Below are 15,994 nucleotides of genomic sequence, written 5' to 3' on the forward strand. Positions count from 1 at the left end.
TGTTATTTAATTGATATAATAATTTATTGATAATAATTGTTTAAATTAATATAGTAGTTAATACTTTTGACTCATCTATTTTCTTAAAAATGGTTTAAAGGCTGAAATGTAAAGTTTATCATTTTATAAAACTTTGTTTTTGTGAAAACTTGTATCTAAACCAAGTTATGCTTTTTACAGTAATTTTACAATTTAATATGGTACTATAGACATTGCCCTACCCCGCTCATATGGTATTAATTTTAGTTGTGGAGGTCTTAAAAAGGTCTTAAATTTGAGCTTAAAAATCATGCAGAAACCCTGTAAGGAACTGGTTTTAAGAGGAATCAGAACACGTGTTATATTATATTCCCATTTCTACTTCAAACTCAGCTGTGTTGTGCTGCAGGGTGAGTTTGGTGTGTACCTGGTATCTGACGGTTCCAGCAGACCTTACCGCTGCAAGATCAAGGCGCCTGGCTTTGCCCACTTGGTAATTAATTCATTTTACTATTATGATTTAGTTATTGTTAATGTATTCACCAATTATAAAATAAGCTTTTCAGAAATTTTAGGTCAATAAGGTGTGTTTTTGAAAGAAGATTCTTACGCTCCACAAGGCTGCATATATTTGATCAAAAATACAGTAGAAACAATGATATTGTAAAAATGTATTTTTAAAATTTAATTTATTCCTGTGACGGCAAAGCAGTCTTTATTGTTTACATGATACTTCAGAAATCATTCTAATACTCTTTAATACTATTCTTGATGCTCAAGAAGCATTTCCTATAATTATCAATGTTGAAAACAGTTGTGCTGCATAATATTTTTGTGGAAACCACGATACATTTTTTTTCAGGATTCTTAGATTAATGCACAATGCAAACAAAAAAAACAAAAGCATTTATTTTAAATAATTTTTTGAACATTATAAATAGCATGAGTGTCATTCTTGATCGTTTTAATGCTAAATAAAAGTATCCATTTCTTTTTAAAAAAGAACTACAACTTTTGAACGGTAGTGTATGTAGAACGGCTGCAAATACGGCAGGCTTTATCTTTGACCTCTTCCTATTTGTGTTGTGGTGTTGCTCAATGATGTGGTCTGTTTTGTCCTGTTTTTAGGCTGGTTTAGATCAAATGTCTAAAGGACACATGCTTGCTGACGTGGTGGCAATCATCGGTAAGTCTCTCTCTCATTGATGCACATCTCAGTTCGGTCTGTTTTGTAGATTTGCATATCACAGCAATGAACTGCACATTTGTTTGAAGTATTACATTTAAATAAGAGGCCAGTAGCACAATTATATCATAAAATCTTCTCTGTTTTCAATAATTCCCTGTTCTTCTAACTTGTACTGTTCTAAACAATGAATGAAGCTTAGTATTGTTAAGCAGCAAAGCAGCAAAATGTGATTATTTTAAAGGGGGTGATTCTTTTCTATACCCACTGTAAACAGTATTTTCTAGTAAAACATACTCCAATAATCTGCTTTATTTATAACTTATAAAAATATTTTTGACAGTTTATATAATCTTTAATGAATCATTAGTTAATGAACATTTTATATTGTTACAAATGGCATGAAACCTTCATTCATATATTTTCATATACATGTCTGAATATCTGTTCTGATCCGATTTATATCTACCATCTGCTCTGTGATTGATAGTTTATACTTTTTTATGTGTTTTTCTAGTGCTGTCAAACAATTAATCGCATCCAAAATAAAAGTTTTTGTTTACATAATATATGTGTGTGTACTTTGTATATGTATTATGTATATATAAATACACATAGAGTATATATTTTCTAAATATATTCTGTATGTGTGTGTACTGTGTATATATCTAAATACACACATATACAGTATATATTTTGAAAATATTTACCTGTATTTACATGTATATATTTATATTCATATAATTTATATTATATATATATATATATATATTTGTGTTGTGGTGTTGCTCAATGATGTGGTCTGTTTTGTCCTGTTTTTAGGCTGGTTTAGATCAAATGTCTAAAGGACACATGCTTGCTGACGTGGTGGCAATCATCGGTAAGTTTCTCTCTCATTGATACACATCTCAGTTCGGTCTGTTTTGTAGATTTGCATATAACAGCAATGAACTGCACATTTGTTTGAAGTATTATATTTAAATAAGAGGCCAGTAGCTCTATTATATCATAAAATCTTCTCTGTTTTCAATAATTCCCTGTTCTTCTAACTTGTACTGTTCTAAACAATGAATGAAGCTTAGTATTGTTAAGCAGCAAAGCAGCAAAATGTGATTATTTTAAAGGGGGGGGACATCCAAAATAAAAGTTTTTGTTTACATAATATATGTGTGTGTACTTTGTATATGTATTATGTATATATAAATACACATACAGTATATATTTTCTAAATATATTCTGTATATGTGTGTGTACTGTGTATATATCTAAATACACACATATACAGTATAGAGTATATATTTTCTAAATATATTCTGTATGTGTGTGTACTGTGTATATATCTAAATACACACATATACAGTATATATTTTGAAAATATTTACCTGTATTTACATGTATATATTTATATTCATATAATTTATATTATATATATATATATATATATTAGGGCTGCACGATTTATCGAAATATCGCAAATGTAAATATCGCAATATGCATATCGCAAGGGCGTGCGATATCTGAATCATTTTGATAATACGCTACTTAAATCAAAATGTTGCAAAAGGTCAAAGTTTTAGTTCAAAGTTTAGTTGCAGAAAACAACTCTTTGCAGTCTTGTCTTGCTGTCTGACAGACTCACACCTGAAGCACGCGCACAAGCTGCATCTCGCGCATCGTCTCTTCAGTTCTGCCGCACTCGTGCAAAGCACGCGCGCACACACAGAGACACATTTCAGACAGCGCACGAACACCAAGTTGATTCGTCTTTCGCATCTCCTCATGTTTGAACAGACACATACTCACAGAATTATGTCAGTAGTACCCGTCTGGACGATCATTCTCGTAAACGCAGTCGGTTATGTTTTAAATAATAATAATAATAATAATTATTGAATGAATTATATAAATGAATGTAAACAGCTGAGAAAGAAATCGTATGTGTATCATTATACTGGAGTCGTGCAGTCGGATTTAAAGGGACAGCAGCCTGTAAATACGTGCTGCTGAATATGTCACTAATATTAATCAAACAACAAAACAGCTATAACAAAGATTCATCTCAATTTAATTCATACAGTGAACACTATGCAGTGTTATTTTACACTTAATTATTAAATTTCTGTGCCTGAATACTACTGTTTATTTTATCTATGCTTGTAAATTGTGTATTTCTTTTTTTTCTTTTTCTTTCTTTTTTTATACTGACTGTTCACGTGCCTTTAATCATGTTTGAACTTTCTCAGACTATAGTTTTTGCTGTGGTATATGAAGAAGTACTTAACGTGTATGGAAAGCAAAGTTACAATGATATAAAATTAGGGTCCTTCATTTTTTTATTTATATATACATAAATATACACAGTACACACACATATTACATAAACAAAAACTTTTATTTTGGATGCGATTAATCGCAGCACTAGTTTTTTCCCTCCTTGAACATGAGCTCCATGTTCTATATTTTACCATATGAGTCATAAAAGTCTGATGTATCAAATATGATACTCAGCAAAAACACATGCAGATTTATTATTATTATTAATAGATTGTCTAAAGGGTCAATGAACTCTTCCATTTCAAAAAAATTAGATTTTTCAGACTATTTTATTTTGTCAGGCTTTACAAGGTTAATACTGTGTGAAAATCTCTGAAAATGAATCTGACATAGGAGAAAATATATATTTTTTTAAAAATTAATGTTTAGTGTTTTATTAGCAATTTGATGTTTTATTAGCCCTGAGCCTCAACCTGTTGTCTTTTTCCACAGGTACTCAGGACATCGTGTTTGGGGAAGTGGACCGTTAAGGACACCAGTGTCTGATCATGATTCTGTCTTTGAGATCCATTCTAGTGATGCTATGACAGAAGTTACTCTAATTTCTCTATTTAAATGCTTATGAAACCGAATAAATATTTTAAAACCTGGAAAAAGCTCAAATTCTGTTTATTTAACATTACAAGAGCTGGTCGTAAAAGTGCGAACTTGCACGTAGATTTCATGCAGGCAATTTTTTTATTTATATATATGTATATATTAATATATTAACTATGCTGAATCAGCATTTCCAAGGATCAGCGGTCTAAAGCAGATCACATGATTTTCGGCCCTTTTTCCTCTTCGTCACTCAGGGTGGGGGAGGTTTAAACTTCAGATCTGACATATTTTCACCACAACTTCCCTCTTGTCTGCCTCTGATGTGCAGTTTTACATCTGTTCACTGAAAGTCGTTTTTGGAGGTGTGCATCCCGTGAGGTTGTACGCAGAAGCAAAGCCAAGTTTTGATGATGATGATGATGAAGGTGGGGTTGCCCTTCTCTCTTCTTTCTATTTGGCTCAGCTTCGGCAGTGCTGGTAAGTGTTAAATGTTAGCGCTCTATCTCAAGCGAACGCTGTGTTTTGCGTGCTGTTACGTTGATACTAAAGTTACAGGTTTGCATTTACATTTTTTTCAACTCATTTAGGTTTTCAACTTCAACTCTAAGCTGCTTTTTCATCTTGAAAATATACTGAATAAGTTTAATAATTTTGAAAATGGCAATTAACGATTGTAAATGTATTAGGTTGACTTTCCCTCTTTAGGGAAGGCCTGACGGCTATTCCAATTTTTTTATTTTTTATGGTATGTAACAAACTAAAACCTTGCGAGAACAGTGGAAATGTATCTTTTCATTTATTTATTTAACATTTTATTTATTTTTCGTTTTCAGTAGTCATTTTGTCTGCTAAACGTGAAGATTAACACATTATGCTTCCTCAGAACTTTGTTTTTGTTCATAAATTATGAAATAATGTCACTAGGAATGTGCGCTCTGATCACATCTTGAATATGGAAGTATGCCGGGATTTTATAAAAGGTTATGTATTTTGAAAAAGCTTATAAAATGAAGCAAGGGATGTTTAAAAATCCAATGCGCATCTATGTAAATGTTACAATCCAGCAATCATAAAAGTCTGAAGTGAGCGCCTTGGTTAGTCAACATCTATATAAAGTTCACTTTTCACATTTCTTGTTTTCACAGTCCTTATATCTGAACTTTGATGTTGGAAACTTTGTTGCCAGGAAGTAGCCTCTTCTCATTCTGTCCACAAAGCTTAAACCACACAATATGACTCCATAGTACAATTACAACTACTTAACCAAAGCTTGCGAACAGATGAAATGCACAAGTAAAATTTTTTCACCATACTCTCATTGACTGGTGCATGTGAAACCAGCGCTACTTCTTAAATTTAGGTTGTGGCTATATGAGTTTTGCTGGTCCACTTCTCTTCTGCATCTCTGTAAATGAGGATGCTATATACATTGAACTAAACAACAGGGTTTAAGGTTTTATGATCTTTTGTAGTGTTTTCTATTCTTTTTCTTTTTTTTTATGCTTTAATTCTCATAGATAAAAATGTGGTTGAATGGACGCTAAATCGAAGTTTTCTGATGCAACCCGTTTTTGTCATCAAGATGAGATCATGCATTTTGATCAACCAACAGTATTTTTGTCAACATGTTGCACTAGAATGAATCCATTAAACCCCAAGCTAATAAAACACAATGTGTGAGTGTAGTTTAATACATAAAGTCACACGTCTCTGTTTTAGATTATGCAGTGCTGTATTTTTATTTATATATATATATATATATATATAGTAACTGGTTTTACTGTAAGCATACTGTCAGTGGACTTTACATGAAAAGAGAAGTAGCACTATTCTTTAGGATATGATACTAGGTGAGAAACATCACACATGTACTTGCTATTTCTCTAAAACTTGAAACATTATTTAGGCATTAGTCTCACAAAAGCTTTTTTTTTTTTTTTTTTTAATATCCATGGCTTTTTTGCTACATTTTCTGCATATGTTATTAAAAATGATTGATTATTAAAATAAGTATTTAACAAATATTGTCCAATGATTGTCTTTAATGTGTATTGATTGTCTGAGAATTAAAATTTGTTTATAGTTTAAACACAAGTGATGTCTTATATTTCGTGCTGTATAAACATTATAAGAGCCTCACCAGTGCTTTGATACAATTCTAATGATGTGATGCATCAATTTTTGCAATTAACTAATAACGACGAATTTACAGCAGATAAAGAGTTTATGCACTATGTAGGAGAGACATATAAATCGGACTCATGGACCATTTTGTGTAATAATAAAAAAAAACATTTTCAGTGTAAGTAATTTTTGTAAAGTACTTTAACTGTAGCACAATGTTGAGTTTTTTTCTTTTCCTAACTAGCTTCATTTTTTTAAAGATGCGATGAGTTTGAAAGAGCCGCAGATATGCTACATCTTGGACGCGGTACTGTTCATCTATGGGATTGTTCTCACTGTCCTGTACTGCAGAATGAAGGTACTGTGTGTGTGTGTGTATATATTTTGTATTGAGTATTGAGTACATGTACAGTAAATGTTTTTTTCATTGGTCTTATGAAGTATTCTAATTTGTTGAGATAGTGAATTGGTGAGTTTTTGTTAAATGTGAGCCAAAATCATCATTGAATTTGTTTAAAACTAGTCTAAATCTCATAAAATATGCCTGATTTGAGTGTATGTCATCCTTAAACTATTTGGTAAACGCTATTAGATTTAAGCTATTCATTTTATTACAAACCATATCTTTGTCTTATATATACAGGGGCTGGACAAAATAATGTGAATAGGCAGTATTTTTTATTAAGGTGTTTTGCCACCATTTGCCTTTAATACAGCTTCCAACAGCATTAACTGATTCATACAGCTTTGTAATGGTCTCTATTTGATCTGCAGATATGTTGGAGAAGGGAATCGGTGTCTAACTTTTCTCTTTAAAACTGTCCACATATTACAGACAAAGAAAATATAATCACAGTGTTTGTCTATCACTGTTGTCTACAAATGATAACCTCTATATAAATGGGTTTTCACATTATTTTGTCTACTCACACACACACAAATATATATATATACACACACACATTCTTTTGTAATGTAATATATACATAAACATTATTATTATTATTCATTTATTTAATCCATTCATTCATTGGCAGATGCGAAGTAAACAATCAGAAAGCTATTCAGGGGTAAGACTTTATCTATCTATCTATCTATCTGTCTGTCTGTCTATCTATCTAGTTTAGCATATTATATCTTTTTCAGAAAACCCTTATAAAATTTAAAATATAAATAAATAATAAAACTGCTAGAAACAATGTGCTGTAATGTGCGACGTACAAAACCAGCTGATGGCCAGTGCACTCTGAGACCAGCAAATTACATTTATGCGTGTTAACTATTACTATCCTTAAAGTAACCCAAATGTGAGCAACATAAATTTCACAAATTTCATAAGACTCAATCTTATTTCCAAAATGATCTGCTTTTGCTAACCGTCCCTCTCCTCCCCTTTCACACTTTTACATCCTGTCTTGAACTGTGTGATGCCTTTTTAAAAATGATTATATGTGTGTCTGCTTTTCAGCATGAAACCTTTCACACAATGTATGTACTCTGCCTGTATGTGGCCTTTTAATGTTTTTCATAATTGACACATTACGCTATATATACACTCTTAAAAAAATAAAGCTTCCAAAAGAGGGTTTTTGCAGGATGCCATAGAAGAACAATTTTCGTTCCCCAAAAAAAAAACTTTCAGTCAGCAGTTTCTTTAAAAAAACATTTATTTTGTTAGTGTGAAGAAACTTTTTTTTTTTTACTACAAATAACTTTTTGTCCAGTGGAAAAGTTCCATGGATGTTAAAGGCTCTTCACAGAATCACAAATGCAAACTAAACACCTTTATTTTTAAGAGTGTAATATGATAAAAGAATACTGTTTGAACGTAATTTGGCCATATGTGACATGACACTCTTCTTTCAAAAACCTCTGAAGCCCTGCGCGTACACACTTCTTTTTTTGTGAGTATTTGTATTGTACAGGCTTTCTAATGTGTTTTTTGTTTCTGATTGTTTACAGAAGAAAGATGCCGGCGAAGGGGTTTATGAGGTATTTTTGTTGTGTTGTGGTTGTTTAATACTCTGCTTAGCCATAGTTTAGACCTTTCTTGTGTGTATGTTCATATTCTTTATTTGTTCTTTATTGCGTTCCACTGTATGATCATTGAAAGATACACAAAAACTGGTTAACAGACACACTAACATCATTTAATCATATATATATATATATATATATACTGTATATACATACACATATAAATATACATACACGCATATATATATACACATACATACACATATATATATATATATATACATACACACACATACATATATATATATATATATTTGAATATGTATACATATATTCACACACACATATATATTATTCATTTATATTATTCATATTCATATTATTATGCAACTCTTCGAACGTAAAAGAATATTTAGATGCAGTATAAGATGCTGTTATATAGTAAGTACTATAACATGCAGCAATTTCATAGCATTTAACTGATGTACATTACATTTCTGAAGCCTTGTGGTTGATCTGGTGAGCTTCAATTGAAATGGCGCTGAATCTCTGCCACATCCGTTTTGTCCTTCTCTCTCCTCCACACCTCAGGGTCTCAAGCCTCATGATCAGGACACATATGAGACCATCAAAATGAAAAAAGGAAATAAATAAGACTCGAAGCAAAAGGAGAGAAGCAAGTTTCTGGACTTAATACCACTGTCATCTTAAGCATCTACCTACTGTTAATAAGCTGTCAAACAATTACAAGAAGAATATGTTTTGTTTATACTGTAGTAACTTTTGTTAATCACTAACATCAGGCTTTTTGTTTGCTGTTTGTTTGGCAGACGGACTCCAAATAGAGATAATTAAATAATCAAACAGAATGCCAAAGAAACATGTATTTTTGTATGATCATTCTGCTGGTTTAATCATTTAAATGTTTTAATTAATGTATTTTCCTGTTCGCCTTAAAACTACATTTTAAGCTTCTAACATGTATACCGCAGCTGCGTGTCACTATTTTTCGAGGCTAACTTCCTGCTCTAGCTTCTATAGCAACATGCCACCAACCCCACAGAGTCCGAGTCATTTCCTGTTTTAAAGAGTACGAGTGGTCTGACAAAAAGTGCATCTGACTTTGACCACAGGTGTGACAGATGGAAACAGAGCTGTGTTTGATTGTATATGTGCGAAGGACTTTTTTTCCCATTCGTTTAAGAATAAGCTCTCATATTGTTTTGCTCTGTGGCAATAATAGTTTTTTTCTGCTACATGTGGCATTTGAGAAAACAACTATATATGAAACAAAAATTATATACCACTGATGGTCAGAATTTACTTTAAATTTATTATAAGAGTAAATTAAATAAATTAAATATATATACAGTGGGTACGGAAAGTATTCAGACCCCCTCACTGTGTTTTTCTTTTCTTTTTTCTTTCAATATCGAATACTGTCATCATGAAATGGTCTCATTTCCTTTCCATAAAATAATCTGTTTTCAGTTCTTACATCAATAGATTTGCAGATAGTAGTGATAAGCATTTTTTGTCAAAATTAACCAGAATTAAATTTGTATTTTTTATTAATTGTTTTTTATTATTTTCTTTGCTATTTAATCAGCTTGTAATTCAAGCACGCTTACAGTAAGTAATATGAAAAATAATGAGAGTACTGTATTTAGACATGGTCTTCTTTATTGCAAAATTGTCTTTTTTCAGTCTTACATCAATAGATTTGCAGACAGTGGTGATGACACACAATCCTACTATCTGTAAAATAAATACAACTGTCAAAACAGTGCCTACAATTCTAATCTTTTATAATTAAATTGTCAGGTTTGATTTTATTTTGTCAAATTTAAAAAGAATTGTAAGAATATAAAAAGAATATATTTTGACTTTGAAAATTAAAAAGAATAAAATGTTTATTTGTTATGAATTATTTCCTGATATTTTCTATATTATTCGAGCATCTTGTAATGTAATCCCATTTACAGTAATTAAGACGAAAACTCAAAAGAGTAAAATTACTGTATATAGACAGTAAGATTACATAGTCTTCTTTTTTCGAGACAAAATACTTGTAATTCATGCTGAAAAGTTACTGTGTAGCATGTCTGAATGTCTGTATGTAATCTATCAACAACACTGGAATCAAATAATAATCAAGCGTGATGCTTCTTACCACTACAAATATTATTTGGTTAAGAAGATTTCATTTGATTTTTCACAAGATTGTCACAACAGCAGTAAATGCACTACATGTTTTGCCTACTGAGTACATAGTTGACATCCACATCTAGTCTAGTCACCTTTATTTCTATAGCACTTTATACAATACAGATTGTTTCAAAGAAGCATCAAAGTAATAAGCAGGAAAATAATAGTAAAGCTCATCAATTATGAAACCAGTTCAGTTCAGCTAAGCAACTCTACATAAGACAATAGTGTTGTTATTCAGCTCAAGTCAATTCAATATCAAGCTTTTTTTTGTTCTCATCCAATAGTACCAGTTCCGTCAAATTGATAATAGTAACAGCAAAAATCATTTTAATTTGAATTGATTTAAATAGTGTTTGTAGCACGGAGTGCACGCTTTGTTCAGTTAAGTGTATTTTTGGGATAAGCATCACTCATAATATCGACACCACTGTTTGTATTCACCATGTACTAACTGCGAATCAGAAAATATAGGAGCGGCTCTCTAGAGATGGGTAATCACTGGAAACTCACAAACAAGTATTATGGTAAGTATAGTACTTTTAATTAAATTTTTCCCCAAATGTATGCAATAGGCCTTTTTAAAGAAAATAATATAGAGAATAAACAAACAATGTAAATTAACAGATAAACACCAAATTTCAATATGGAATTGAAATGAAAATTAAACTGGCTTTGAGTACTCAATTAAGTCTTTGGTGGTATACACTTAGTTACCCACACAATGAATTAAGCTCTTATTTTCAGGTATGCAACCCACATTCACTGTACAAAAAATAAATATTCCTTAAAGAATCCTCTTTTGGAATTAGATCACAGTTCAGTTCAAATCTGTCCAAAACAGTTCTGATTTCAGATAAAGTTCAGATTCTCAATCACTTATCTCAACTCCAACGATGTAATAGTAATTCACTGTCCACAGTGTATCCAGAAATAATTTCCTCTTGAATAGAAAAGCGAAAGTTTCAGTTCTTGTAAATCTTCCTAACTTTTGTCTTCTTCTTCCTTCAGATTCAAGCTGGGTGGCTCGCCATTAAAGAAACATCCAAAGCAATCCACGTAAAAAAACTCAAAAATAAAATCCTTCCGAACTAAAATAATTACTGGATGTCAACAATTTAAATATCCCCTCTTGAATTACAACAAGAATTGAATCTTATTTAACTTTTTGAAAGTATTTTTTCCTTAATTAGGAGCTCTAACTCAAGTTCGCGATCTTCTCCGTGGCTTCCAGATTCTGCTGACTCATCAGAGAGAGAGTGCCTAAACAGCGTCTCATTGGTCAACTACGTCATACCCAACTTTTTCTTATTTTTTCAATTTTCACTATTTATTTACAATTTACTTAGTTTAAATGAACAATTATATAGCTATGAACTTTTAATAATATCACAAACTATTTATAATAATTATATACAAAAATAATTGTAAACCCGGAACAAAAGTAAGTCCGGGTTACATCCTCCCCTCCTAACTAGGCATATATCCTCGTATCCTAAGTTAAGGTAACTCAATTCCTACACAATCTTTACTTGAGACTTCTCTATTAGCTCACTTGATTCTTCAATACCACTCAAAGCAGCAACAAAAGCGGTATTTAATCCTTGGAACAAGGACGGAACCACTTGAATTAAGGGATTTCCAAAACTTGGATACGTAAGTATCTTGGGTTTCATTCTTTCTCTAGTAAAACGTCTGCACTGATTTTCCACATCTACGGTATCGTCTTCAGCCGAAGTACGATTAACTTCGTTACACTCCCTTTCAGCACCCTCATTAGTAACCATTGGGGTTCCAGGAGAACAAGTCAACTCAACAGATTCTGCAACATCAGGTAAGTTTTGAACAGAAACTTCAACCGGTAAGTGTTCTATTGCCCTTTCAGGTGAAATAATTTCTTCTTCATTACTCACAGGTAAGGAACTTTCTGAAGTTACAACAGGTAAGACATTTTCTTGTCTGGGTAAGTCATGATAAGTTACAAACCTCATTTCCTTAATTGGACAAGTTCTATACACAGAATCAGAGGTTTTATCATCAATTTCTGAATTGACATTCAGCTCTTCTGACTCTCGCACCTCAAGACTTGACCTAGTCTTAGGCTTAGAAACTGATTTTGGCTCAACTGAATTTACGGTTTCAGAAACTGGCAAAAATCCCCAAGGAAGTAACAGGTCTCTATGAAACGTACGAAACGGACCATCCTTTGTTTCTGGACGAACAGTATAGACAGGCAATTTGTCTGCACACTTCACCACAACATAGACCTCAGACTCCCACTTATCGGCGAGTTTATGTTTCCCACGTATTCTAACATTTCGCACCAAAACACGGTCACCCACCTCTAGGGTAGACTCGTTCACACTTTTATCAAAGCGGACTTTGTTTCTTTCTGCAAGTTTCTGCATATTACGCACAGCAATTTCATAGCTCTCTTTTAAGTGAGACTTCAACTGCTGCACATACTGCGAATGTGATGTCTGCTGATTACTCTCTCTCAGCAATCCGAACACCAAATCAAGCGGCAATCGAGGTTGTCGGCCAAACATTAACTCATATGGGGAAAAATCTGTACTCTCATGCTTCGTACAGTTGTACGCATGGACTAAAGGTTTAACAAACTCTTTCCAGCGACTCTTATCTTTTTCCTCCAGGGTTCCCAACATACTCAGCAACGTGTGATTAAATCGCTCTACTGGGTTCCCATGAGGATGATAAGGTGTGGTACGAATTTTCTGGATAACAGCTATTGCACAAAGCTCTTTGATCGTACGCGATTCAAAATCTGGTCCCTGATCAGAATGTAAGCGTTCTGGGAAACCATAATGTACGATAAAGTGTTCCCATAAGCTTTTAGCAACTGTTTTGGCTTTTTGATTGGGCGTCGGTATAGCAACAGCATATTTGGTGAAAAAATCAGTAATCACCAGAATATCCCGTGTGTTGCTTTTGTCCGGCTCAAGGGAACGAAAAATAAGGCTTTTCTCCGAACACATCGGTGACAGGTCCTTACTTTGTGTTCTACCTCAGAACTCATCCTCGGCCAGTAAAACCGAGACCGGACCAAATCCAGGGTTCTCTCCATGCCCATATGACCCATCTGGTCATGTAATTCACTCATAACAAGAGATCTGAGTTCCTCAGGTAACACCACTTGGTAAGTTATAGAGTCTCCATCCTGTCGTCTTCTGCATAAAATTCCTTCTCTTATTTCAAGGCGATCCCACTCTCTCAAATAGAAAGGGAAATCAGGCACTTCTTTTCTGACAGCCGGTGGGGTTTTTTCCCCAGATTCCAGGTACACAAGTACTTCCCTGATAACTGGATCAGACTTCTGCTTCTCAGTCAACTCCTCTTTCATCAAGTTAGGTATAACTGAAGAAGATCCAGACAAACTGTCCTCCTGTTCATAGCAGTTTGGTACCGCATCTGGGTGAATGGCAAGAGACATAACCAAGGAATCAGCAGGCTCGTTGTTCTGCTGTACAAAGTGTTTTTCACATATAGCCTCCATCACATCAGTATCAGTGACACCAGGAACATTAGCTTCAGCTGTGTGATATTGCACAAACTTCTCGATCCTTTCGATTTCCTTGCTTGACATTTGATCTTCAGACAACTCTCCATGTGGCCTTCTGGACAAGCTGTCTGCATCAATGTTCTGCTTTCCAGCTCTGTACTTCAGTTTGAATGAAAAGGTTGATAAAGCAGCAAGCCATCGGTAACTAACAGCATCCAGCTTGGCTGTTGTCAACAGATAAGTCAGGGGATTGCTATCAGTGACAACAGTAAATTAACTGCCATAAAGAAAGTCATAAAATTTTTCCGTTACCGCCCACTTAAGAGCCAAGAATTCAAGTTTGTGAGCTGGGTAACGGGATTCACTGCGAGATAGCCCCCTGCTGGCATATGCAATTACTCGCTGCTCGCCATCCTGCTCCTGGTACAGAGCAGCCCCCAATCCAGAAGTGCTGGCATCTGTATGAAGGATATAAGGAAGTTTAGGGTTAGCAAAACCCAAGACAGGAGCGGTGGGGAGCTTAGTAATTAAGGTCTCAAATGCCATCTGACAAGAGGATGTCCAACGACTGCCAAACTGCTCTTTGGGGTTGTGGTATTGACCTTCTTTTCCAGGCTTTTTTGCTACCTTTCCTCAATGGAGGATAACCAGAGGTCAGCTCATTCAATGGTTTCACAATATGGGCGTAGTCCTTTATAAACCTCCGATAGTAACCGGAAAATCCTAGGAATGATCTTAGCTCCTTCAGGTTTTTAGGACATGGCCAGGTTTTTATAGCCTCAATCTTCTCAGGATCGGTTTCAACTCCATGTTCGGACATGATGTGTCCAAGATATTTCACAGAAGTTTGGAAAAACCGACATTTCTCCGGTGAAAGTTTCAGCCCATATTCCTTTAACCGAGTGAGAACTCTCAACAACCGTCTTTCTTGTTCTTCTAGAGTTTGTGAAAACACAATCAAGTCGTCTAAAAACACAAATACTTCCTTCAAGTTGATATCGCCCATGCACTTCTCCATCAACCGTTGGAAAGTACTTGGCGCGTTGGTTACTCCTTGTGGCATCCTATTGAATTCCCAAAATCCTAAGGGACACACAAAAGCGGTTTTGGGTTTATCGGATTCCTCTACTTCGATTTGGTAATACCCCGACTTTAAGTCAAGCACGGTAAACCATTTTGAACCATTCAGAGTGGGATTATCTCTCTGGGGATCAGACTTTGATAGACTTCCATTAGGTGAAAGCGCAGATTCCATTGCATAAATATCAGCAACGACACATCGTCTTGGAATAGTCACATCATGGTCGGCTTCGTTAGTGAGAACCACAGGGAGACTCCCTGACTTTTCAGAAGGAAGGGTATGTAAACAACACTTTACTACGAGTCCGCCTGGTAAAGAAGATACAGTAGGGTGTTCCACTACAACCCATTTGTCAACTGGAGTTCCAGGTATATGACAAGTACCTTCCAAGACAACTGTTTGACCTGCGGCCAAGACTTCAGGTATCTGGCTCTTTATCCTGACATGGCCAAGAGTGCCGGTTTTATTCCGTTTGTGCCTCAGCTCAAGAGTATATAGGATAGCCCTATAACCATACAAGGCAGGTAAGAAAGGAAAAGGTCTTGTTCTTAAATGTTCTTCATACAGGGCATCTAGAGTATTTGTTCCAACAAGAACTAACGGCTGTGTGTGTGACTTAATGTCTGGCACGATTAAAGCAACGGTGACCACTTCAGTTTTGACACCAACGAATTCTGCCGGAAAAGTTATGTTCAAGTGCACATACCCAAGGTATGGCACAGAAAGACCATTTGCGCCTTCTACCTCTTGTAAGTCGGAAAGAGGATGAATGAGGTAATCCGAAAGATACTGCTTATGAAAGGAATTGGGAACAGTGGTAACTTGCGAACCAGTATCGATCAAGCAATGACATTCTTGCCCCGAAATATCTGTAGCGAATCAGCTCATGGGAAATATGAATAATTAACCATAACTAGTTATGATTAATTATTAATATTTTAGATCCGCTGTAGATATTTATTAGTTGTCATGGTGACCAAGGGGGGGATGGTGTTCAGCAGAAATCCTGGCATCCAGTATATTGAGTGAGGGGACTGTGACGATT

At 34.3% G+C, this 15,994-nt stretch overlaps 2 protein-coding genes across 3 annotated transcripts; both read left to right on the forward strand.

Moving 5' to 3' along the window:
• The first annotated feature begins 227 nt into the window (after positions 1–227).
• On the forward strand, positions 228–1,264 carry LOC107558433 (NADH dehydrogenase [ubiquinone] iron-sulfur protein 2, mitochondrial-like). Its single transcript, XM_016242097.1, has 2 exons — positions 228–472; positions 1,108–1,264. The coding sequence occupies exons 1-2, from the start codon at positions 290–292 to the stop codon at positions 1,183–1,185; spliced, it is 261 nt and encodes an 86-aa protein (XP_016097583.1). The 5' UTR covers positions 228–289; the 3' UTR covers positions 1,186–1,264.
• A 710-nt stretch (positions 1,265–1,974) lies between these two features.
• Positions 1,975–9,422, forward strand: LOC107558432 (high affinity immunoglobulin epsilon receptor subunit gamma-like). 2 transcript variants are annotated; one of them, XM_016242095.1, is made up of 6 exons: positions 1,975–2,045; positions 3,932–4,516; positions 6,424–6,521; positions 7,201–7,233; positions 8,126–8,155; positions 8,732–9,422. In XM_016242095.1, exons 2-6 carry the CDS (start codon positions 4,447–4,449, stop codon positions 8,792–8,794), a joined length of 294 nt encoding a protein of 97 aa, XP_016097581.1. In that variant the 5' UTR covers positions 1,975–2,045; positions 3,932–4,446; the 3' UTR covers positions 8,795–9,422. The 2 variants fall into 2 exon arrangements, with proteins under 2 accessions (XP_016097581.1, XP_016097582.1); XM_016242096.1 differs by lacking the exon at positions 7,201–7,233.
• Positions 9,423–15,994: the final 6,572 nt, after the last annotated feature.

This window comes from Sinocyclocheilus grahami, unplaced genomic scaffold (genome assembly GCF_001515645.1).
Source record: "Sinocyclocheilus grahami isolate Dianchi unplaced genomic scaffold, SAMN03320097.WGS_v1.1 scaffold645.1, whole genome shotgun sequence".
NCBI classification, from domain to species: Eukaryota; Metazoa; Chordata; class Actinopteri; order Cypriniformes; family Cyprinidae; genus Sinocyclocheilus; species Sinocyclocheilus grahami.